This window comes from Micromys minutus (assembly GCF_963924665.1).
Source record: "Micromys minutus genome assembly, chromosome: 30".
NCBI classification, from domain to species: Eukaryota; Metazoa; Chordata; class Mammalia; order Rodentia; family Muridae; genus Micromys; species Micromys minutus.
In genome coordinates, this window is record NC_137965.1 from 1,559,815 (window position 1) to 1,585,600 (window position 25,786).

The 25,786-nt window shown below is 43.0% G+C and overlaps 2 protein-coding genes and 1 pseudogene across 3 annotated transcripts; 2 read left to right on the top strand and 1 right to left on the bottom strand.

The window, feature by feature from the left end:
* Positions 1-12,616: 12,616 nt before the first annotated feature.
* Positions 12,617-24,057, bottom strand: MTFR2 (mitochondrial fission regulator 2; the record flags this gene model as incomplete). Its single annotated transcript, XM_080941723.1, has 7 exons — positions 23,980-24,057; positions 21,602-21,706; positions 21,079-21,191; positions 18,962-19,176; positions 16,023-16,359; positions 14,902-15,073; positions 12,617-12,622 (listed from the first exon to the last, which is right to left on the bottom strand). Exons 1-7 carry the CDS (start codon positions 24,040-24,042, stop codon positions 12,617-12,619), a joined length of 1,011 nt encoding a protein of 336 aa, XP_080797849.1. The 5' UTR covers positions 24,043-24,057.
* LOC308439651 (small ribosomal subunit protein eS27-like) lies at positions 17,944-18,169 on the top strand (annotated as a pseudogene). The gene has a single exon. The product of its transcript is annotated as a small ribosomal subunit protein eS27-like (transcript).
* Positions 21,886-22,811, top strand: LOC308439650 (large ribosomal subunit protein eL6-like). The gene has a single exon (XM_080941563.1). The coding sequence runs from the start codon at positions 21,890-21,892 to the stop codon at positions 22,775-22,777; it is 888 nt and encodes a 295-aa protein (XP_080797689.1). The 5' UTR covers positions 21,886-21,889; the 3' UTR covers positions 22,778-22,811.
* Positions 24,058-25,786: the final 1,729 nt, after the last annotated feature.

Sequence of the window (25,786 nt, forward strand, 5' to 3'; positions counted from 1 at the left end):
ATTTTTCTTCCTTTGCTTTTACTTGTTTTGGTTTAGTTTTGTTTTTGTTTGAGACGGGGCTTCGCTGTGTATACCCTAGCTACCCTGGAATTCACTCTGTCAGCCAGGCTGGCCTCAAGTTCATGGAGATCCTCTGACTCTCAAGTGCTGGGATTAAAGGTGTGCATACCGGCACCTGGTTATTAAAACTTAACCCTGTAAAAACAGGAGAGAGACACATCAACAGGAGCCAGCCCTGGAAGAAGACAGGCAACCTGTCACCAGACACACTTGAGGGACACCCAACTCACTTTAGTCTGTCAAGTTTAAAATGGACTCCCGTGTCCTGGAGCCTCCTGTTTCAGACCGGCTGTGGTGGCAGATGGTGGCTCCCTCTCCCTTGGAAACAAGCTGTGGCACCAGAAGATGTTTTGGATCTCTAAATGGTTGTGATCACATGATCTCTGAGCTGTACTACAGGACTAGGGAAGCTAATGCCAGCCTTTCTTATTTAGTTGAACTGTATGATCAAAATAGCCCATGTGGTTATTGTGATTGTAACTAGTGTTACTTACGGTGCAATTGAGGAGCAGACGAAAGTACCTATAGGACTCATGGACGGTGCAAAGCTCAGAACTCTAGGTAGCACATCACTATTGTTTTTGCTGTCATAAATTACCCTTCATTGTTCATCTCAGTGTGGTCATGGAGCTGAGCGATGCCTCGCTAGGCAAAAAATCCTTGTTTTGAAGGATTTTTGAGACCTCAGGAAAAAACCATCAAGTTTTAACTTTTGTTTTCCCGAGTATTATTTTACCCTGCCCAAAATTAATGTCCACTCTGATATCTGCCAAACAATTCAACAGCAAGATGGACAAGTCTGGAGCTCCTGACATCTGGTTTGCTCTTTATAACTGAGCGTACTCCTTGGGATGGGGAGATGGCTCAGTAGGTAATGCTACCTGCTGTATAAGCATGAGAATCCAAATTCGAATCCTAGAGCCAGGCTGTGTGTGACTATAACCCCAGTGCTGGAGGTGCAGAGATGCAGGTCCCAGGAGCTCACTGATGAATTCAGTGAGATTCTATCCCCAGGGAAAATGTGGAAAATGACAAAGAAGGACACCCAGTGTCTCTCTTTGGTCTCCATGCACATTTGAGATTGTATACCCACACTGGCACATTTCTAAATTAACTTTATAAATCTGTTCCAATAGAAGCAGATAAATGCAGTAAATGTCATTATTTTGATTATAACTAGTGTTACTGGAACAGACTAGTAGATCAGACATGGGGTAATGTCAGGAGATATGAAGAAATGAGATCTCTGATTCCTGTAAAATGTGTCATTGAGTCACCCAGAAATCTTTCTGTGGCTCGATGGGCAAGAGTGTAAACAAGAGGGATGCTAACTCAGCCGCCTCGGAGGCTCGGAAGCACATTAGTCCCAGCTTCTAGCCCGCCATTCTTTAAAAAAAAAAAAAGAAGTAAAGGAAGGGCTGAGAGAAAGCCGTACGGAAAGATGCCATCTGTCTTCTGCACCAGGAATGATCTTAGATGGTAGCCACCTAGAGCTCTTTAAAGTCATCCCCTTTAGCTAAAGAAAGTGTAGACAGCACATTGGACCTGCCCTGACTTCACAAATGTCCCCAAGGCTGTGTATAACAAGTGCATGTCTTCTAGAAAATCTAACTACTTCAAACAACCATGTTCATTTTCCAAAGACTACAAAAATACGGAGACTGGGGGTCCTGGGCATGTCACGTGACCAGCCACACCCTACGGAAAGCTTGCTGACACACCCACTTCCCTGGGAGGACCAGAGAACTGGCTTGGCCTGCTTTCTGCTATTTAAATTACATTTAGAAGACTCACTATTGATGTGCTAATTTGCAAATAATGCCTTTGTTCCCCTTATAACATTGAAAATTGTCATCGCCTTTAGAGAAAGAAAATTTTCCCCAGTGCCAAAAGACTAACAGTTTTATACACATCCAACACTCACATAACTTTGGTAGCTACTGCAGCCGCCAAAACGCTCTCAGAACATGGAAAATAAGATCTCGAGCCAGCCAGTTGGCTTCATTATTTGGCCACCTGCTCCTCCCTCCCCACTTCTTTCTTGCCAGGGGCAGGTCACTAGTGAAGTCTCTGTAACAGGATACTGACTGTGGGGTCCACAGGGATTGGAGCAAACAACCATAACTGTCTTGTGACAATCACATGTATGCACACGCAGGCACACACCTGGAGCTATCCACAATGATGGGTGTCTTTATGCAAAGCAACGAGGAACTCCCACCCAGAGATTCCTAATTTTGGCAACAAGTAGATGGAAAGTGGAATATGGAGGCAGAGTAGGAATTCAGCACAGATGCCCACCAATATGTAACTCGCCAACTCAGTATTAACGCTGCCTAAGTCCAATAGCCTATTCCGGAAAAGTTCCCCGGGCCTCATGGGCTTCTTAGAGAGGCTATCATTGCTGATTCTGAATTCCACTAACCCTAGGAGGAGGGGAAAAGGGAGAGAAGGAGGAAGCCACTGTACAGTATCAACAAGGTATTTTTAAAGAGCGCTGGACAATCTGAAAACTCAGCAGAAGGTATAAAAAGAGCTGCTGCTGCTGGTTTGGATGGTTCTTCAGCGCTGGGAATGAAGTGAGGGCCTCAGGCATGAAAGGGGAAACACCCCACCACTAAGGTTCACCCCAGCTCTGGGACTGCTTCTTTTTGCAACAGCACACCCCAAACACTACACTCAACAGCTACTCTCAAAATGAAGAAAAGACATCACAGTGGGTGATGTGGGAGGAAAAGACATCACAGTGGGTCCCTAGACCTTATTCTTGAATAGGCACTGCAGGAGGATGGAAGGGAGCGAGGTAATCACACGGAGGGAGTACTCCCGTCGTTTCTAGTATAACACTAAAAAACAAAAACTCTGAGCACTAAAGGGTTAGATTGTTGTCCACATCAATAGATCCCAGCTCGTGGACACCACCTTGGAGAGACTGGCTGGACTGTCAAACTGCAACACTCCCTGCACAGTCCCTTGTACAGGAATAATTCCAGACCATGAAGCTCTTCCTGTTGCCGCTGGCTCTTCCGCTAACTTGTCAGTGTGGATGTGATAGGACCCAACACAGATGCTCTTTGACCCACAACTGCATCTCCAGGGATTTGACACACAAATCTGCATACAAACCATTATTGGGATGTGGGGATAAATTCTACAGGGATGACCCAACTATCTCCATCAACAGACAACAGGTGGCCACCCAGGGATTGAGTCAATAAAGCTGTCTTTTCTGCTCTACACTATAGAGCCCCATGGGGACATGAACAAGCAAGCTACACCCTGCTGATGCACCCTGCAGCGTGAAGTCGCTGTGGGAAGTGTTCTTGCACAAACCACACAAACCAATACACTCATGATGAATACCCACATACCTGGGAGAATGAAAACATGGCATACACCCACAGAGTGCACAGCAGCTCTGAAAGGAAACATGGGACCTTGTAACCACAGTGACCTTTACAGAGCGCATGGTGAGAGAGGACATGGGGGAAGACTATTTGTTCTTATTGCTGTGTTTATGTGCAGGAATCCAGCATGCTGCATTGTGATCTGATAGGATGTGAGCAGCCGTTCTGGTCCTTCTGCAGTTTCAAAGAGTTGATTGGTGAGATAGGCTGCAGTCTGGTAAAGAAGGTCCACAGGGTGGGGAGAAGAATGTGCATTCTACTTCTGTAGGTGTCCGTCAAATCCATCTGAGGGTGGGGCTTAACTCTGTGGCTTCTCTGACTTGAAAATAGGGTACCATGTCATGAGGAGTTGTGTGGCCTTATTTTATTCCTGTTTCTCAAATAGCTGTGTTGCTGCTTCCTGGTTTAGCTGTGTCTTCTGGTTTGGGGAAATAGATCTTTTTATTGACTAGCCTACTCCATTCAGGTCAATCCCCAGGACCACTCAGGAACTTAAAAATCAAACTGCTATAACAACATAATCAAACCATACAAGATATAGAGATACATTTAAAATCAGTTAAAAGAAATGGAAAGAGGGCTGAGCAGTTAAAGAGCACAGACTACTCTTGCAGAAGATGCAAGTTTAGTTCCCATTCCAGGCATCTCACAACCACCTGTCATTTCAGCTCCTGGGGATCCAACGCCCTCTTGTGGTCTCTGTGAGTAACGTCACTCATGTGCACACACTGACACATAGATACAGACAGATATACACAATTAAAAGTAAACATCTTCCTAAAGATCTACTACTGCACACACGACCATAGAACTAAAGATAGCATGAGTACTGTAGGATAATTGAGAGTTATGCAAGGTGATAGGGAAACAGTGACTACATCAGATAAAGGAAAGGGGAAGGGAGAGAGAGGGAAGCCATTCATTTATGCATTGAGGAGGCAGAGGCAGGTAGACCTCTGTAAATTCAATGTCAGCCTGCTACATGTAGCAAGTTCCAGGACAGCCAGGACTATATAGACTTTGTTTCAAAACAAATAAAACAAAACAAACAACAACAACAAAAAACCCTGCTAAATGTTTAGTCTTTTTATAGTGGGGTGTACCACAAGCAAGTGGCGGGGGAAGGAAATGCCTTCTTTCTGGTTCTTTGGACACTGAGACTGCTGGTTTTCTACTAGAGGGAGGGTCAGAAGAGCTTTGTGCTCTTCCCTATGGTTCATACTGTTGCTAGGTCGATACTGGGAAAGGGTCTGGTGCTCACCAGTTGTCTTCACCACCACATTTCTTTTCTTTGCACAGCAGGGGTCTCTCCTGCCACATTTAGATTTGCAGTGTGTGAGCTGAGCAGGTCCTCTCACCCTTACAAGACCCCAGACCATAAACCCTAGTGGAACTAATGTTTCAGCTGAGGGCTGTCTCCCAAATGTGTTGAGAATACAGGAAGCAGCCACAACACTGAGATAATGACAGACCTGGACGGGAAGCATGGATCCAGTTACAACCCAACTGAGTATATCTTAACTTTGACTAAACACTTGAAAATCACAAGCCAAGCCAAGTGAGCTTTCAAGGTGTTTTACTGTGTGTCTATGACCCAGGTACCTGGAGCATAAGAATCGCAGCTGTAAGTAAAGGTAAGATGGTTCCCTACATGCACACCGCTGACATCTGCATGTGCATCTCAAGTGTGTGCGTGGCAGTGGAGCACCGAGGCATCCGCAAATGCAAAACTACCGAAGAGACGGGGCCAGGCTGGTACCCGGCCACTTTCCCAGCTATGCAGGAGACTTGGGCGGGAGGAGCACAAGTTTGAGGCCAAGCTACACAAGATCTGGTCTTAAAATTAAAAGTCTTCAGATTGTATACATGTAGGTAATATTATATGAACTGAGAAGGTTGTATTTGTTTATTTATGAGAGAGAGAGAGAGAGAGAGAGAGAGAGAGAGAGAGAGAAACAACAATTAAAGGAAAAGAGTCCATGCGTTGGGAAGAGAGTTCATGGGAGGAGTTGGAGGGAGGAAAATGAAGAGGAACAATGACCAAAAGATTTAAAAATTACTCTAAAAATGTTCTACTTGTCAGAGAAGACAGTTCCAGCATCTGCATAGTGTGCACAAGGTCCTGGTGCAAAAGAAACAGACACCGTGGGCACTGGTGTGAAACGCAACTGTTTGATGGTTTTTTGTCCTTGAGGTCATTAATATCCTATGAAGGGCAAAAGAAAATATTTCCAGTATCAAAATAAAAGGAAAAAAAACAGAAGTATCCTCTTGGATTTGTCTATTTAATAAAAGAGGATCAGCACACTGAATCATATATGTGTCTACAAAGAGAAGAGGAGCTGATGAGACATATCAGTGGGTCCAGATGCTGGCCAGCCTGTAAACCCAAGTTTGGTCCCTGAGACCCACACAGTGTAAAGATTAAACCAATTCCCTCCAGCTGACCTCTGCTCTTTATATGAAAACCATGGCGTGCATACCTGCACACACACACACAACAATTCATATAATGTTATATACACATACCTACACAGCTCAGTCATACAGTTTTTATAAGGAAGGAAGTTGTTGAAGACAAAGAACAGTGAACACCTTCGTGATCCGATGACACATTGCATGTGGTTCGATGTAGAGACTGGCTCTCGGACCTCATAGCCATCCAGACTGCCAACTGGCCTCTCCCTGAGACTCCTGAACAGAAGAAACAGCCATAACAAAAGTACATGAGCTCATTTTACTGTTTGCTGTGTGGCACAGTTGTTCTATTTTTTTACGGAGGGTCTTGCTGTAAATTGCAGGCTACCCTTGGTCTCTCGAGCACTGGGACACAGATCATGCACTACCTGTCATGTCAAAATGAGCTCACACTAAAAACAGAAGAACGACAACAAAAACTGCTGTTCTGCCACACGACACAGCATCTGGTGGGAGAAATGTTCAAAGAATGATGAATTCCATAACAGGTTTCATTCACTCCCCACTAGCCAGCAGTAGTGTGAGTAACTTATGAAATCAGAGAGTTCTGGTGCAGACAGTCCATCGATGGCAGAGAAACTAACCTCTATGTACTGTACTTTCCGGCTGCTTCTCTAGTGACCAAATCTGGCCGTAACGTCCAACTTGAATAGAAAACAACAGATGGGTATAAAAGTCTTATGTGCATCTTAAAGTATTGTAGGAGGGCCTGAAAGACAGCCTGTTTGGTTAAAGCATTTGCCACCAAGCCTGATGAACTAAATTCAATTCCTGGAATCCTCACGGTGGAGGGAGAGAGCCAACTCCCATAAGTTCTCTGGCTTCCACAGGTGCACTTACACACACACAATACATAAATACACATACACACACAATATATATATATACATATATATATATACACACACACACACACACACACACACACACACACACACACGTGTGTGTGTGTGTGTGTGTGTGTGTGTGTGTGTGTGTGTGTGTGTGTGTAGTAGGGAAACAAACCTATTTATGATATAACACTAAAATAGCTTTTGGTTTTAAACTTTTGATACAACCAATCAAGAGTATGTTCATCTTTAAAATGTTACCTACCAGCTGCAAACCGTGGGCCCAAACACCTATCCAAGCAACATAAGTTGAACCATATATTGAATGACTTCAAAGGTACTATGAGTGATTTACTGAGATGTGACATAAATGCCCTAATTAATATGAATATTTTGCAAGTGTTACTCTGAGGTAGGGTTCATGCTTAGCAAGGCCCAAAGTTTGACCTCTAACGACACAAATATTAAAATGATGGCTGTACCTGGGTAATAACAGCACTAATATCACTCATGTATTTTTAGACTAAAACATAGTGATAAAAATATTTAGGGGAGTAGTCTTTAGAATTAGAAATGCCTTCAGAAGCAGGGAGTGAAGACTAGAGTTGGCTCAGTACTAGAATATTTACCCAGCAAACATATGGTCTTGGATTTGTTCCCCAGCACAATAAGGGAGCTATAAATGCCTCAGTGTCCAACTATAACACCTGCTTAAAATTAACTAAAAATAAGCCACTCAAAAAATCATGCCCATGGTAACCAAATATACTATCTATCATCCCATTCACTCATTCCTTGGGTTTATCTCTTGCATGGCTATTTTCAAACATCCTCAGAAGCCAAAAAAAAAAAAAAAAAAAAAAAAAAAAAAAAAAAATGACTCTCTTGAAGTTGTTCTCCAGAATGTGAGGAGGCAGTTCTTGGGTACACTCTTCCATGACACAGGAGCAAAAAGAAAAAACCCTGGACTCACTCAGCAGGACTCTGGTCACTAGATCTGGTATGGTGAGCAGTGTTAACCATGACCTCATCCCCTAGGGCCAGCTTGTGTCTCTGGTCACAACCAACAGGCCATCCCATGGTCTACAAGTGAATGATTCCCATAACACTGACAGCCTGAAGGCCTTAGGCAATCCCCGTCTAAATCGTAGCTGGAAAACGCTCACAGATTTGAGCAACTAACTCACATTATATTTTTTACTTCTTCAGATAAAGTCTAGAAATCCTAAGTGTAGTGGGATTTTCTTTCTTTAAGCTTATTTAAGCAACAAGATGCTTGACTTACAGAGAAAGCCAGGATTCGTTTTACACCCCTGCTTAAAAGACATTTCCCTACATGTAATAGCTATATGTAAAAATGTTAGTAATAATAAAAAAAAAGCTCTCCTTGGTTTTACAAAGATGAAAACATTACAATTCTCCAAATAAACATGGTATACAAGGATTTTTGTTTTGTTTTGTGATCTGATTTTGTAGTTAAAACTGTAAGAGTGAAGTGACTGTGAAAAAGCAGAGACACCAAGCCACTGAGAAAGGGGCTATATCAGAAAACCAGCACTTGCCTCCAAATGCTTGCACACATATGCAAACAGGCTATGTGCAACAGACTAAGAATAGGAAAGGACTAAGGAGATGACCCATGGTTGCCAGGACGTGCTAGAACCAAACTGTGTCTTCCTAATGGAGAATGTGTTCTTGGTCTATCACAGCATCCTCACAAGTTTTCCCTTCTGTATCACCTCCTGTCTACTGCTGAAACACATCCACACCTTCACCCTCCTCTTCCAGCTATGTTTCAGTGATTGGCTGCCATCAAACTGAAATCTGATCTGCCTCACTGACAAACCCTGTGGTTCACAATAGGCTTCCATTGTCGAAGTGGTGTCTGCCTCTTAAATTTTTTTTGAACAACTTTATTTTAAAAAACAAAGATAAATGTACAAATTTTAAGCATTTTTGCATAAAAGTATACAAACACATTTTTGTCAGTGCTTGGCTTTTTTTTCCCCAAAGGTTTGGTAGTGTGCATTAAGGTCTTACTAGTTACAATGAGCATAAAGTACATGTAAAACAGAATGTAACCCATAATTAGTCAAAGTTTTCTTGGTGTGTAAGGATTAAGCATAATGGTTTTTAAATTATACCACAGACTCATCTGCCCTGCCACCTTTGGAATAATAAAACCACTGTTCTCAGTCTCCAGTCTTTCCATGGGCTTCCTGTTGGCCATGGCCAGCACAGGATTCTCTTTGGAGGCTGCTTCACAAAAGAACTGTGCCCACACTGAAGGAACACACACCACCAGGAACAGCTGCACAAGGTGGCTGCAGTGTGGACCAAGCAGAGGTTGGGCTGGTTGTGCATACGGTGGTGGTGGTTGTTTCCCCCCCTCCCTCAATACTGAGTTGGACCTAGCTGAGTCTCGAGCATGCTAGGCAAGCACTGAGTTATACCCTCAGCCTTCTTTTCACTTGAGACAGTGTCTAAGTTTCCAAACTGACCCTGGCCTCATTCTGTGGCCCAAGCAGATCTTGAGCCTGTAATTGTTCTGCCTCAGCCTTCCTGGTATCTACAACTAGAGTTCTGGGTCACCAGATCAAGTTTGGGGATTTGCTTGTGAGACAATCTCCTGTAGGTTGAGTTGACCTTAAATGCCTGACCCTCCTGCTGACATCTCTCAAATTCACCACACCCATCCTAGGCCCAGCCCTGATGGTTTTAAATTCACACCAAGTCTATTTTAACAAATGAGATGCCATGTGTCAGAAGAGGTCTCATAGTCTAGGAGTGACACGCACTGATAATCAGGCACTCTGGGCTTAATCCCAGCTGTACAACCTGGTCGGGACTGACCTTAGGTAAGCTGCTTAAGTGATATATATACTCCACTGTTCTCATCTACAGAAGGGGGAGAGCTCTTGAAAAGCTATGCTAAAGGAAGTAAATTATACACCTAACAACTGTTGGACCTAGACGGAAGTAAAATGAATAATGCCCAGTTCCTATCCTTGGAAGAACCTGATGAGACTGTGGAGAGTCAGTCCAGGAAGCAACTACTGCCAACAGATGCAGGAACAGAGAACAGCTCATGGTCCCAGTGAACAGTAGACAATGGCAACATGTACCCAAAGCAGAAATAGGGATCCTCACAAAAAGATATGAGGTTGTACCAGTCTGTCCTTTGGTGGACCGCAAGTTGTGTGCTGCTCTTGGGGCATGATTGGAAGACTAAAGCCACAGGGAATGGCAGAGGCCATGAGGTAAGAGTTTCTGAAAATCAGACTGGAGGCAGACCGCCTGGGGTTTGGGTCCTGGCTCGGCAGCTTACAATGGTATAATCTTGGGTCTAGTACTGACCTCTTCATTCCTCTGGAAAGAAAATGTGATGGTCCCTTTGAGGAAGTTATGTGGAGGATTTCACAAATAAAAGTTAGAGCACACAGTATTATGAAAAATATAAGTGTTAACCAGCTGTTAAGATTAGTCATCTGACTTCAAACAGGATTATGGAAGCAGAAACGGAGGTGCTCAGTCCTTTCCAGAGAAAGCTGGCTATAGCAGGCTTGGCACAGGCCCCTAGCTTCCAGCTGCAGAGAGCAGAGCTAAACTGAAGGGTCCTTGGGGAGGATAGCCAGGCAGGACTGCAGGATGAAGCCCACCAGAGGATAACTCCAACACAGCCGACTCCTTCATCACATAATTCCCTGCTCTGGTGGGTAGGTCTAAATTTGCTGATGCCACAGTGAGGGTTAGGAATAACCCAGATGCTGGACTAACACACCAAGGAACATGATGACCTTTTACACAATTCTGATATATGCGTGCACTATAATGCATGTAAAAACTACTCACTCAGTATATGCCATCACTTTGCTTTGATAAAGCTGAGGAACACTTTACCACATTGCTCACAGTAGCCTGTGGTGCTCTCTAGTAATAAAACAGCTATCCGGTGGCTTCACAGTGGGGAGGATCCTTGTGTAATCTTGAATGCTAACAATGCCTGTTCTTGCTTTAATCATCGACTTTTAACAAACATCTGTTTGTAGGCCTGAAAGATGGCTTCGTGGGTAAAAGCGCTTGCTGTTGAGTCTGACCATTTGAGTAATCTTCCAAAGCCCTTACAATTCTTGACAACTGTCCAATGACCTACCCACTAAATAAATAGTATAATTTAATGAAAACTATGTATTTATTTGAATTACCTTACTGATGAGTTATGTAAGATATGGAAATTTATAATTTATGACTTTATACAAACTGCTTGTGCAATTAATATTCAATCTCACCTTGATTTACCAATGACATCTAAAAAGCTGTCATTTGGCTGTGATTAACAGCTGTTATCAACCTTGATATGTTCGGTATTGGACTTCCCTCTAGTGGTAAATATAGAAAATTACAGCCTTAAGGTGTTTTGACTTTCAATTTGTCAATACACTGCTTTTTTTATGCTATCAGTAAACTGAGAGGCCTTCAGTAATAATGCACAGTTTAAATGGGTGAAAATTGTGTTTCTATGTTAGAACATGGGTTAGAAAATCCATCTGCCTGGCTTCACATCATATCTCACCTGAGCTGCGAGGTCCGGGGAGAGTAGATGGACTAGTGACTCCCTCGCCCAGTTTCCCATCTGCTGAGTGAGGTTACCAAAGGCCTACACCCATGTTACTGATGTGGGGACTGAGTCACTCAAAGTGCTAAGACTAGCCATACGCGCATTCAACGTGGAGACCCTGGTGCACAACGGGTTTTCTAAGTTCTTTACAGTAAAATGATGATAGACACGTTAGACGTCTAGGAAAGCACAGCACCTGGCAGAGTGGGCGGGTGCCGACCCCACTGACAGTCTCCACCTCCCTGCACCCTGGCTGCAGCACAGTTGAGACCAAGCAGGGAAGCTTGCAGACAGATGAGGAGACACTGTTGCTGCAAAGAAATCAGGTGTTCCGTTTGTACCCCAAGAAATTCTAACTACATAACCACCTCTCACAAAGAAACCAGGCTTCATAAAACAGTAATGTAATTTGAATTGTTAAAAACTCAACCAAGTTCAAAAGATCCATTTATTATAAAATCTAACAAATGTGTGTGTGTGTGTGTGTGTGTGTGTGTGAACACAAGAGAGAATAAAGGGAACACTCCAGCCGTCTGTGTGCAAAACCAGTTGGATGTGCGGGTGCCTCACTTTATGTGGGTCTGTGCTACTGACAGTGAAATGTATGCTTCAGTGATTTTCCTGCCCAGGCCCCTTCCAGTCGCGTGGGTTGCTGTGATACAGTGTGCTTGGCCTTCTCAACATGGAGACTTTTAGTGATTTCAGCGTGAGGCTTATCCAGGGTCTGCTTCTACGTGCAGTACTTCACAGCCCAATAATGAATTAGCTCATGGAGTTTTAGAAAGTTCAACCCTACACGACTAAAACTCTGACTATCTTAATGAAAAGCAATCGTCATCTTCTGCTCACTAGAAATCACAAGACTGAAAGGGGCCTCGGTAGGAAGCCATAATTTTAGGAAAATCACTGAAGCATGCATTTCACTTTCAGTAGCAAAGACTCACATAAAGTGAGGACTCCACACATCTAACCCTCTTCAGTAACCAGCAAAATGCCACATCTGCCAAAAGCAGGGCCAGTATTCTTAAATGTCTTCCTCAGGCAGAGATGGGTCCTCGAGTGCCACTTGGTCACTTGGACAGGCAGTGAAGGACACCACACGGCATGCCTGGATCTGCCCTTCCAAGTGTGAGCACGGCGTCCGCTTCTGATACCGTGGTAACTGCTTTTATATTATCAGTCCTTCCCTTAGGTCGCTGACTTTCTGTTGGAGAAATGTGACATCAAAACTGAAACAAAGCAAAAGTTTAACACAAAAATTACTAAAATGTAAAACCAAGAAATGGAGGGAGGGAGGGAGGGATGGCAAGAACTAGCGAAAAACCAGGAAGGCAGGCGAGGACGTAGAGGTGTAATTCATTCAACAGCAAACAAGAGCAAGAATGCAGGAACTGAAGACTCGCAGTGAGCAGAAGGTACGCTTTGGCTCACTGCTGCCGTCCACAACTGGCAGCCATTGAGGGGCACGTATCCCATATCAGGACTGCAAAGAAGCGCAAACTATCACCTTCAAAGCAAGCAGTCAGAAGACATTCAAAAAGGGTCTTGCTTCCCACAATTCCTTTGATAAACATGTCCCCTATGACTTGAGGCCTTTACCACAACCCTCCCCAAGTTGGCACCATGCTGTGAGCACAGTCCTCTGGGGAGTACCATCCACATTCAAACCAAAGCCTTTTTAATCAGCAACAATCCCTACATCCAGCCTGAAACCAAGTGCTACTGAAGTAAATAAAAAGAATGCTTCTGAAATGATCCTGGTGAGTAGTACTAAAGCAGACAGTGACTCAGCGGGTACAGACACCAGCCTCCAGGCATGAGGGTGAGCTGAGTCACCAGGGCCCACAACACAATGTGGGGCACAGATAACTTTCTCAAAACTGAGACATACACATGTAATGTTGTTTTTTTAAAGCACAAGAAACAAGGAGCAAGCATCAAACAGCACATTACAACCCAGTGACGCTTTCACTGATCTACTACCACTCAGAAACAGTCTTCCTGTGTACGCTGTAAATGTTCTGTAAACAGCTTAAGGAAAACACAAACAAACAAATAAACAAAAGATGTTTACTGATGCAGCAAGCATTTCTGATATCGCCTGCTTGTCTTCCAAATATCTCCATCTAATATTTGGTTGACTCACACAGGCAGAACACATGCTACAAGGATATCCTTATCTCGCAAGTAATTAAGTTCGACACAAATGTTAGAACTGAACGCTTACTTCAGACACAGTGGCATACTAAAGATGCAACTCGTGATCCCAAAGAGAACCACGTTTGCTTTCTCTGTTTTGTTTGAAGTGTGGGTATTTTGCTAGTTTGTTTTAGGGTCCTGGGCATGTAACCTACCATTGTGTGCACGCTAAACAGGCTTGCTACCATTTAACTAGATCCCTAGCCCGGCACTGTCACAGATATAAAATACCATTATGAGTCAACACCTGATTAAGTGCACGCAGTGGCCTTCCTGAGAGAAGACACCTCCCATATATTAGGCTTTCTGAGCAGCTGTAGGCATTTCAGTTTTCTAGCCTTTCTCTGCTGATGGCATTCTTGAGGGCTAGCTACTGACTTTAGATGCTGTCCCTCCTGCAGACCTGTTGATCACAAGGCTCATTCTTAGGTCTGACCTCAACTAAATGAAAATGAGATGCACCCCCTAAAGTGTAATACCATCCCATGCACCCATACACACCTGTAAAGATCATTCTGACTCTGGCCAGGCACGATGGCACAAGCCTTCAACCTCAGCACTCAGGGTACAAGAGGCAGGCCTGCTCTACAAAATAAGCTCTGGCCAACCTAAGGGGGGAAAAACTATGATCCTTTTGCTTTTTTAACAAACAAGGTTAACATTCTGCTCAATTAAATAATCCAAACCCTTCATATTTGAAGCAAACACACTAGAGTACTGGAGGCTGAACCTATCACACAGCTCTTCTCTAGTCATCCTAAGATTTTAAATGTCTCATCCGTACTACAGACACCAATGTCAACTCAGCACCTACCTAGCACAAACCATCATCTGTGGTTTTCTTTCCCTTTCTTCTTTTTTGGTTTTCAAGACATGGTTTCTCTGTGTAGCCCTGGCTATCTTGAACTCATTTGTAGCCCAGGCTGGCCTTGAACTCAAATAGATCCACCTGCCTCTGCCTCCTCTGCCGGGCTGCATCTGTGTTTCAAATTGAGTTTTTGTTTCATGCTAAGCTAATATCAAAAATGATAATCCTAAATTGGCAAGAAAAAAGTATTGCCATGAAAACAAAAACAAGCTAACAGATAAAGCTGTCACGGAAACTCACAGTTCTACTCCTGGCACTTGAGAGGCTAATGTAGATCTCCCCAGGTTCCAGGCCAGCCTGGGCTACCATGTAAGATCCCTGCTCAAATGAATAATAGAAAACAATGTCTATCGTCTATAGAGACATCAAGAGAATCTGTATGCAAAGCTCAATCACAAAGAACATACTTGATAGAGTTAATGCTTCAGTATCACAACTCACCCTGGACGTTTCTGGACTAGAAAATGGAGAACACTCCCAAGATCTGTTTTCATTGTCAAAGGAATCATCTTGAAATGCAAACTTCTGTTTCAGTGCATTAGATATTAAAGACACTGGATCCCACTGTGAACTCTGTCTTCTCCTCTTCTGAATGGGTCGACCACCTGGTGACCTATTTGTAAATCAAGAGAACCAAATACATTAGAACTGATGTAATTTTAGCTCTTTGGTCCTAAACACAGCAGGAATGTGAGCATTTAAGAGATTTCTGCCATGAATTAAGAGATCTAAAGAGGGGCTGATGAGATGGCTTAATGGTTAAAAACTCTGGCTGCTCTTCCAGAGGTCCTGAGTTCAAGTCCCAGCAACCACATGGTGGCTCAGGACCACCTGTAAAGGGATCTGATCTCCTACCATGTAGATGTTCATGCAGACAGAGCATTCCTACATTAAAAAATAATAATAATACATAAAGAAAGGAAGGAACAAAGAATCCACATCAGAAAACCAGGAGCCACATGATGGCGCCTCCCACTTCCTGTGAGAGCTTGTGTGATCTGAGTTCCTCATTTTCATTGCTCCCGACCTCAATGTGTAACTTTCTAATTTCCCACTGTAGCATTCTGTAGGTAGACCAAGCTGGCTGGTCTTGAACTTGTGAACCTGCTTCTGCTATCCAAGTATAGGGAATATGGGCGTGGACCATGATGTGCAGCACTGAGAGAATTTACAGAAGTCTTTAGGAATGTTTGAAAGGACTGGATTCATGAAGAAAAAGATCATTAATCTGGTCAGTGAATCCATCTCGCTGAATTCCAACATTTAATCATGCTACTTCTGGAACTTTCCACTAAATGGTAACCAAACTTAGAGAAAGCAAAGTGTTGGGTAGAAGGAACGACTGTATTCCTATCCTCCACAGCACAGAGTAAGTATAATTAACAGATCAAAACCCAGTGACGTACAGTAAGACAACATTCAAAAAAAGACCTAAGGGTGGTTGTCCCCTGAAAGAAGGATGGCCACCATAGGTGAGGAAGAGGAATACATCAACTCCCGTAAACAATTTCTCTGAAAAGCTGATAAAATTTCCTCTCCTCTCCCTAATTGCAGTGACATACCTTTCCACAGGCCGAAGTTCGACCTTACTCATGTCCTTTAGAACATCTAGCATGTTGGGAACATCACTAACTCTCTGGCCGTCATGGGTCTTCTTAATGCCTGAGAACTGCCTTTTCATTTCAGTAGCCAGATTATCTACGTCATGAGCATTAGCAGATCCAGGCTGCATGGTAAGAGAACTTGGAGGCTGAAGGGAAAACTGAGGAGGAAGAGGTGGGGGAGGAGGAGGAGAAAGCACCACACTTAGAACGTGGTCTGGTTCCACACTCAGCCCAGCGGTCGCCAATGATGGTGGCATTTGCTCCATGCTGGGTCCATCACTCAGGTCAATGAAGCCTAAGGAAAGAAAAAAACAAAACCACACACAATCCCCTAGCATAATATACAAAGCCAGCAGAGTCAAGTCAGTAACAATCCTGTGATCCTGCTAAGTACCAACAAGTAGCCAAGATAGCAAGCAGAGCCATGTTAGTCACCCCAAGGAGTATCCACCAGAAGTTTCAGTTCACTTCTAATCCAGTTAGGATGTGTCAGGGTGTACCCTAAAGGGCACATTTTAAAGAGGAAATACTGGTTTCTAGGAATCCATAGAGAATCTCAACTTCGCTCTCCAGTTTTAAAAACAAAACATTAACATGTTAGAAGTTAGTTAGATGTTCTCACATTGACGTGTCTACTCTAAAATGACATTTGAAAAATAGGCCTATGGCTCTACAAAATGAGTAACTTTCTCATAAATCTGCTCCTGAAGAGCTGGGAGTGAACATACTTGCTTAAAAACAAAGAGTGTATTTATGTATGATTGTGTTTCTGTATCTCTATAAAGTATTAGGTGATTTAACTATATAAATTATAGTGCACCTATATGCTGCCTTTTAGTGTACTGTATAAGTTATATGTGCATTATGAATACATAAATATATGTAAAATTGTAGCAATCATACTTCCACATAGCTCCTTACAACCAAATCTGATGTGAACAGTTCTCAGTACCTACATTCCTTAAGTCTCACGGCTTTTAAAAAGATTTGACTTTTACTGCTAATGATGCATGAGAGGTATGTGCATGAAAGCGCGGGCGGTGACTTGGTCACAGAAGAGTCCCCTCAAGCTGGGGTTATAAATAGTTATGAGCTGCCCAACATGAGTACCAAGGACCAAATTCAGGTCCTCTGGAACAGCAACAAGTGCTCTTAACTACTGAGCCAACTCTCCAGACCCTAAAACTTTTATATTTAAAACAAGATACATCTCCAAAAGCTTAGAAAAAGACATCTGGAAAATATTGTTCACCTGAACTCAGTGAGAGTACCATCAAAAACTACAGCCAAGCTGAAGAGCAGGCTCAGCAGGTAAGAGCCCCCCAGGTGGCAGCCCACAACTGTTTTAACTCTAGTTCCTGAGGATCTGATGTTCTGTTCTAGTCTCTGCAGGAACCAGGAATGCATACAGTGCCCATACGTGCAGGAAAACACATACAAGTAAAAGAAAATAATTTTTTAAAAATTACCTAAGACTAGGGGCTGGGGAAACGGTTCAACTACTAAGAGCACTTGTTGTTCCAGCATCAGGATTCAGCTCCCAGTGACCATGTGGTGGCTCACAACCACCTATAACTCCAGTTCCAGGAGATGAAATCCCTTTTCTGACACCTGTGGACACCAAGTTTATACATGGTGCACAGACATACATTACAGGCAAAATATTCACATACTTAATCAAAAACTAGACTATAAATATACATGGTCTCAAACCTATTCTGCTCTTCAAACCATGCTTTCTTTCCTTTTTAAGAATTCTGTATGGGGCCGAAGAGATGGCGCAGTGGTTAAGACCACTAGTTGCGGTTGCTGCCTGGGATTCAAAGGCGAGCACCTCCTCTCAGAGATCTGGTGCGGCCACACTTGCGGAGCTGTCACCATGCCTCTAGCTAGAGACCTATTACACCTTTCCTCAGAAGAAGGTTAGGGTTAGGCTGGTTCAGAGCCCAAATTCTTACTTCATGGATGTGAAATGTCCAGGTTGCTACAAGATTACTACAGTTTTCAGCCATGCCCAGACAGTGGTTCTTTGTGTGGGTTCTTCAACTGTGTTGTGCCAGCCCGCAGGAGAAAAAGGCTGTTCATTTAGAAGAAAGCAACACTAATCATCTATAAAAGTTCCTGAATTTGTGCTTTTCACTGAAAGCCTGATCAACTTCAGTTACTCTACCAAGACAATGTAATGATTGTTTGGTTTTATAAAGTCTACAATAATGATCTCCTATTTTGGTATCAGTTTTTCAATAATTATGGACAAAAAAAAACAAAACACACAAAAAAAAGAAACACTAGTTGCTCTTCCAGGGGACCAGAGTTCAATTCCCAGCACTGATATAGTTCACAACTGTCTAACTCTAGTTTCAGGGAATCTTACAACCTCACAGAGACATTGATGGAGGTAAAACACCAATACACATAAAAAAAAATAAATCATTAAAAACATTTTAATAAAAATTATTTATTAGTTTGAGCTATCTTGTATTAGTTTTTTATTTTGTCTTGTTTTGGCGTTTCTGGGAGAGGTTTTCATCTAGTCCAGGCTAACCTCAAACTCTGCTGCTGCAGATGATCTTGAACTTTTAATTCTCCTGCATCCACCTCCCAATGCTAGAATTAAGGTGTGCCTTTTATGAGACACTGGATTTAACCCCAAAGCACTACATCCCCAGAACTTACCTTTGAGCTATGGTTTCACTCTATAGCCAAGACTGGACTCCAACTCAAGGCGGTATCCCTGCCCCAGCCCCTAAGTGCTGGAGTTACAGCATGAGCAACCACACCTAGCTCTAATTCCCTGCTGAAGACCTGGAAAGCTTACTTAAATGTCATGACTTTTATGATGCGGTCCCTGCAATTTTACTCAATAGCACGCCAGTAGAAACACACTGACTACTTACCAGTCTCTCTGCTGTCTCTCAGGCCCTGCATTGCCACAATCGCGGCAATCTGAGACCGGAGAGTAGTCAGCTCATCTTCAAGGGCCGCTATCTTTCTAATTGCAGCTTCACTCACAGGAAGATCATCGGCTGCTGTTTTGTTCTGTCTTAGAGCAGGTGACAATGGATGAAAAAGAGAAACTTTCGCTTCCTCCTCCTTTTTCCATATATTATGTCTGTGGGTGAAAGGCCAAGTCTCCATTTAAGTATCCTAACATGTAAGTTAGCACTTCCTAAGAGTATAAATATATCCCAAATTTGAAATACAGCCCACTCCAGCATTCATGAAATCGTTTGTTTCAGAAACCCTGTAGACACCAAAAGACAGCGATGCTCAGATTCCTGACATAACCTTTGACCTGTGTATAGTCTTCGCTTTTTATGTATCTCTAAAGTACTTAAGGTGTTCAGTACAAAACTTCTGTCACTTTCACTTACAGACTTGCCATAATACCTGAAATACAGCAAATTCAAGCTTTGCTCCTGGGTAACTTCTTGACTTTTCTCCCTAAATATTTTCTATCATATCTGACTTCATCGTGTGGAACCCGTGTGAGAAGCATACAGTACAAAGCACATGTGGGTACTATGACAAAGAGCTGGATGCATACACCTAACATTTACTTTTAAATGTTTTATTTATAATGCAGAAAAAAATTAATATGACCATGATACCCTTTTGATAACCACTGTCCCCTCGACCAGGTACTAGGTTTACGTGTGCACAAAGCAGCCAAGAGCTCTGCTGACACCTCAGTCTCATCTCACCCTTCCTGGGACACCTTGCCCAACTCCTCACACTCGCCTTCTCCAGCAATTCCGGGACTCCCCACCTGCTCTGAAAACAGCATCAAACACCCACTCAACACAGGGAGGCTACAAAACTTCCATCAGCTTCCCAACCTCTACTCCAGATGCTCAAGACCCCATTGCAAAAACATAAACCATATGAAGAATCGAGACAATATGCCCCGCAAAAGATATCACTGGTCCTATAGTAACATTCCTCAGCAAAAATAATTCAAATGAATCTCAAGACCAAATATTTAAGCGTTCAATGAGTGTTAAGAAGAAAAAAAAAAAAAAAAAAAAAAAAAACCTGAATGCAGTTAAAGAGAACAAGAATAGAGTCCTCACTCAAGTCCAAGAACACAGATGAGAAAGAATTCACAGAGAGTAAAACAGTGAAGAAAATACAAATACAAAAGATAAAAATGAAAAATTCAACCACTCACTCAAAAGACTCAGTGGAAAGCCGACAGAATGGACCACACGATCAAATAGAATGGTGCATTAAGGAAAGAAGCACACGGGACTCTGGGACACCCTGAAAGGAGAGAAGCTGTGATCATGAAAACAACTTCAGCCTAAAGGCACAGATCAGACATTCAATAAAATGACAGGAGAAACTTCCATGTAACTAAGTAACTTCCCCACTGAGAGCCAAGAGGCACACAGAACACCCACTGGACAAAAAGGAATTCCCCATGCAGTAGTATAACCCCAGCACTAGACATTCAGAAAACAGAAAGGACGTGAAGCCCTCAAGAATGAAGTCACAATTTGTGCAAAGGCAAACCCAACAGAATGCCAGCTGACTTCTCAATGGAAGCTTGGAGAGCCAAAGAGAAGCAACGGACTCTTAAGTCCTAAACGCCAGCCTTCCACCGTGTACATGCGGGCAACATTAACTGAACTCAGTACATTTTACACGCCCACACACTCACACACACACACACCCACCACACTCACACACAGCAGTGTGAAATTGGGAAGAAGACAGAGGACGAGTTGGGTGGAAGGGTGAAGAGTGATGATCTGATCAAAATTAAATACATTTATGTACAAAGGGAAAAGCATTTCCAAAAATTAAAATGCAAAAAAGAAAAAAAACTTTTTAAAACAGATACTAAAAAAGGCTAGAAAATGAGATGCCATTAAGCATCCATATTAAGAAAATATCAGGACACAGCAGATCATAAATACAGAACAAAAATGTCCACTCATTAGAAACAAACTTCAACATTTACAAGAATTCAAGCTTTAGGCTATGCCCATGTCCCAAGGCATAAAATTACCGAAATCTGAGACAACTGGCTTCTTCACCATTTGCCACACACAAAACATCAGCCAAAGATGGAACCGTGGATTCATACTCATCAGACTCCTTAGAGTTGACGTGCGGGATCAACTAAAACAAAAACACAAAATAAAGTCAGAAAACCCCATAGAAAATCAGGGAGAACACATGACATGACTCATGTTTCATCATAGTAAATAAGTTAACAGTCCAAAACAGAAAAGGAAAAAAATAAATATTCAAAAAAAAGAAAGAAAAAGCTGGAGAGATGTTATTCTTCCACCTGAAGCACAACAACATCCCCAGCTAATCTCATCCGTCACACAGCCACACAACCAAAATACAAAGTCAGATAAAAGCAAGCCCCAGGCATTCTCTGTACTGTCTTGGAATATAATAAAAAAACACTGTGTCTGTAGAACAAGAGGCCCTTGGCTTACAGGTGCATTTCTTCCAGTGTCCCTGGGAGAACCTAGATTACTTATACACAGGGCTTAAATAATGCATGGTGACTAACCCACCTCAAAACAAGGTCTTCGGCAAGGCTTTAAAGGGAGAATTCTCCCAATAATACGAACAATACTCCGAGCTGACCCATAGTCTTTATTTTGACAAGTCTGCAAATCCTATAAGTAAAGGTTCAAAATAAACTCCAGTTAAGTATGTTTATATATCTAAAAAAAAAATAAAAGAGATGTTAACAGATGTGGTAACCTTTATTTCTACAAAGAAAACATTAATGGCATATACTTAAAAGTATCTTTCTTAAAGAATTAAACCGGCCTTAGTTCTCTTTCCCGTCTTGCAAGATGGCAGGTGAAAAGGCGGAGAAGCCTAATACAAAGGAGAAGAAACCTGCAGCCAAGAAGGCTGGCGGGGATGCTCCTGCCTCCAAGGCTCAGCCCGCTGGTGCAGCCAAAAAGGTTAAAAAGTCCAAGAAGGTGGCGAAGCCCCATTGCAGCCGAAACCCTGTCCTGGTTAGAGGAATTGGCAGGTACTCCCGATCTGCTATGTATTCCAGAAAGGCCTTGTACAAAAGGAAATACTCAGCTGCCAAGACCAAGGTTGAAAAAAAGAAGAAAAAGGAGAAGGTCCTTGCTACTGTCACAAAAAGAGTTGGTGGGGACAAGAACGGTGGCACCCGAGTGGTGAAGCTTCGAAAAATGCCTAGGTATTATCCTACTGAAGATGTGCCTCGGAAGCTACTGAGCCATGGCAAGAAGCCCTTCAGTCAGCACGTGAGAAGGCTGCGCTCCAGCATCACTCCCGGGACTGTCCTAATCATCCTCACCGGGCGCCACAGGGGCAAGAGAGTGGTCTTCCTGAAGCAGCTGGATAGTGGCTTGCTACTTGTGACTGGACCTCTTGCCCTGAACCGAGTTCCTCTGCACAGAACACACCAGAAGTTTGTCATTGCCACCTCTACAAAAGTTGATATCAGCAAGGTTAAAATCCCCAAACACCTGACTGATGCTTACTTCAAGAAGAAGCAGCTGCGAAAGCCCAGGCATCAGGAGGGCGAGATCTTTGACACAGAGAAGGAGAAATACGAGATTACAGAGCAGCGAAAAGCTGATCAGAAAACTGTGGACTCGCAGCTCTTGCCAAAGATTAAAGCCATTCCTCAGCTCCAGGGCTACCTGCGATCTCAGTTCTCCCTGACAAATGGGATATATCCTCACAAACTGGTATTCTAAATTGTTAACAACTCAATTAAACAGCTTCATAGTTTTAAAAAAAAAAATTAAACCTTATCAACATTTCTTGAAGAAACACTAAAGTATGGGGTTAGAAAAATAATTTAGTCAAAGTTTGACGTGGACACATGAGATCCCAAATATAATATCCAGAACCCCTGTAAAAATGCTGCCATGGAGTTACACTCCTGTAATCCCAAAGCTGGGAAACAGAGATCAGTGGATTCCCTCCACTTGGTGGCCTCTCAATTTCTTTTCCAAAGTTTTCAAAAGAAGGTTACTGATACCACTTCCCTCCCTCACCACACATCCTTGACTTTTCCAATCCAATCTCCACCCACAGAAATTCTGTCTACGGGCAGCAGTAAAGCACACCTTTAAATTCAGCTTCCAGGAGGTTGGGGAACAAGAAATCTCTGAGTTCAAGGCCAGCCTGGCCCACAGAGTGCTGATAACTGGCTTGCCCCACCTGCTTTCTTATAAAAATTAGACCCGCCTGCCCAGGGGTGGCACCATCCACAATGGGCTGGGCTCTTCCTCATCAATCACTAATTAAGAAAATGCTCTACACACTTGCCTATAGCCTGACCTTATGGAGGCTAATCAATCAGGGTTCCCTCCTCTCAGATTTTTATAGTTTGTGTCAAATTGAAATAAAACTAGCCAGCACAACTCCTCAGTCACATTTCATCACTGAGGGAAGTCAGGCAGGAATTGAAGCAGAAACCCTGGCTCAGGCTCAAATAGCTTTCTTACAGCTCAGACCTCATTTTCCCAAGAATGATATCCTCCACAGGGCTGGGCCCTACCATATCCATAAACAGTAAGGACAATCAGTATGAGACAGGGTCACAAGTCAACCTACTCTAAGTCATTTCTTGAGGTTCCCTCTTCCCATAGACTCTAATATCAAGTTGACAATAAAAACTAATCAGGGCAGAGAAGACGTTCAAAATGACACACCAAACCCCAACTTATTGGTGCACATCTGTAATCCCAGCCTTTGGCAGGTGGAGAGAGGAGGATCAGGAGCTCAAAGACAGCATGAGCTGCATGACATCTTGGCTCAAAGAATAATAACAAGACCCAAGAATATCAGCAAAATCTAGACTTTTAGCCTAAGCTACACGATACATCTCAAAACAATGACAATAATATGAGACCCAAAAATAAAGTTAGCAAAATTAATAAAAGACATTTACCTGGTCCACAGGAACACCAAAATATGCCAGCACGTTTCTTAATATATTCAGAATGAAAGACATTGGTGAAGCAAGTTCAAGAAAGCAAGTTCGTTGGTACCTTTGAAGAGAAGTTATCAATTATTACTCTTGATAAGTAACTGCCACACAGACCGGACTAAAGAAACCTCAGAGACCTTTCATGACACATTACACTATCAAGTAATGGCTACTGGGGAGTTTTTATTTTAAAGAAAGAGGAAGAGAAAAGACAGTGCACCCAGAGGGGAGGGGTGTTCGCGAGCATTAAGAAACTTTGCTATATTACGTTGCTATCTTGCCCAGTAAGTGTAAAGGGATTCCGACGGACAAATGTGCTACCCTGGAGAGAACCGCCCCGCCTCTCTCTTCACACCGCGAGGAGCGCCGGCGGCCGACCGGAAGCCGAAGCAGGACGGAGCCCGAGCCACTCACCGTCCCGTTGCATTGCAAGCCGCCAGGCGGCCGGGGAGACTCGGGATGCGACGCCGGGCGGCCAGACTGCAAACAGCTGCCAAGCAGCTTCTTCCCGAAACAGCTTGCTACTTCCGCCTCCAGCCTCGACTCTCAAGCTTCGCGGGCCGGAATTCCGGGCCTATCCCCATTGGACGAGGCTAGAGGGCGCCGCCTGAGATTGGAAGTCCGAGAGCCAATAGCCGCACCAGGAAGGCGCATGCGCAGCGTGAGCCCAGCTTTCGTTGCCGAGTTGTGATCTGCTTTTGAAATTTGTGCTTCTCTGGTGCTGGGATTACTCGTGTTGAGCCACAATATCCAATCTAGTTGTTTACACGTATTTAGTGTGTGCACACCACACGGGAACATGCCATAGTACCCGTTTGAAAGTCAAAGGACAATTTGTATAGGATCCAGTGATAGAACTTGAGACTTCAGGTTTGGTAGCAGGATGTTTGAGCCTGCTGGCCCCTAAGGCTTTTTTTACACCTTTACCTTTCAAACTTATGAAAGCTGTTGAAAAGCAAAAAGGTTCTAGTTAATCAAAAAAAAAAAAAAAAAAAAAAAAAAAAAAAAAAGTTTCTTCATGGACAGTAAAGATTATGAGAAGCCGAATGCCGAATTAAACACACTGGCCGTGTATCTATACTCACCATAATTCAAAAATTGATAATTCATTGTAGTAATGTATTTAATTACAAAACCTCACTCAGTTGAATAATTCCAAAGATTCGGCATGCCATGAAGACATGGGCATAGTTTTGAAATTCTTAAATACATTTTTGTGTTTTCTTAGGAATGTTTTCTTAACCATTGTAGTTGTTAACAATAAAGCATCAGGGAGCTAGAGAGATGGCTCAGCAGTTAAGCACTGACTGCTCTTCCAGAGGTCCTGAGTTCAATTCCCAGCAACCACATGGTGGCTCACAACCATCTGTAATGGAACCCAATGCTCTCTTCTGGTGTCTGAAGGTAGCTACAGTGTACTCATAAACAATAAAGCATCTGATGTGTAAGTGAAACTGGCCAAGTAATCTAGAATAAGAAACCCAAACTAGAAAAAGTTCAGAATAAATACAGCACTTCTGAAAAGAAACAACCAAAACTGCATAAACTCTCTGGAGGAATGTGGGGGTTGTCTGTTTGGTTTGGTAGTAACGATGTTTTGGCTTCCTGGGACGTGATCTGAAATTATCAAAAGTTGGCCTTAAAATGCTGCCTTTGCTTCATCTATGGGTCAGATCAATACAGTTCCTCAAGTCTGTTCTAAGGATCTAAGACTGAGGGAGTCTCTTAGATCCAACTGACCAACAACTTGAAGGGAAGTTTCTCATGC

What these genes read in the sequence shown, in the direction of transcription:
- LOC308439650 (XM_080941563.1), top strand. Translation starts at nt 21,890, where the DNA reads ATGGCAGGTGAAAAGGCGGAGAAGCCTAATACAAAGGAGAAGAAACCT.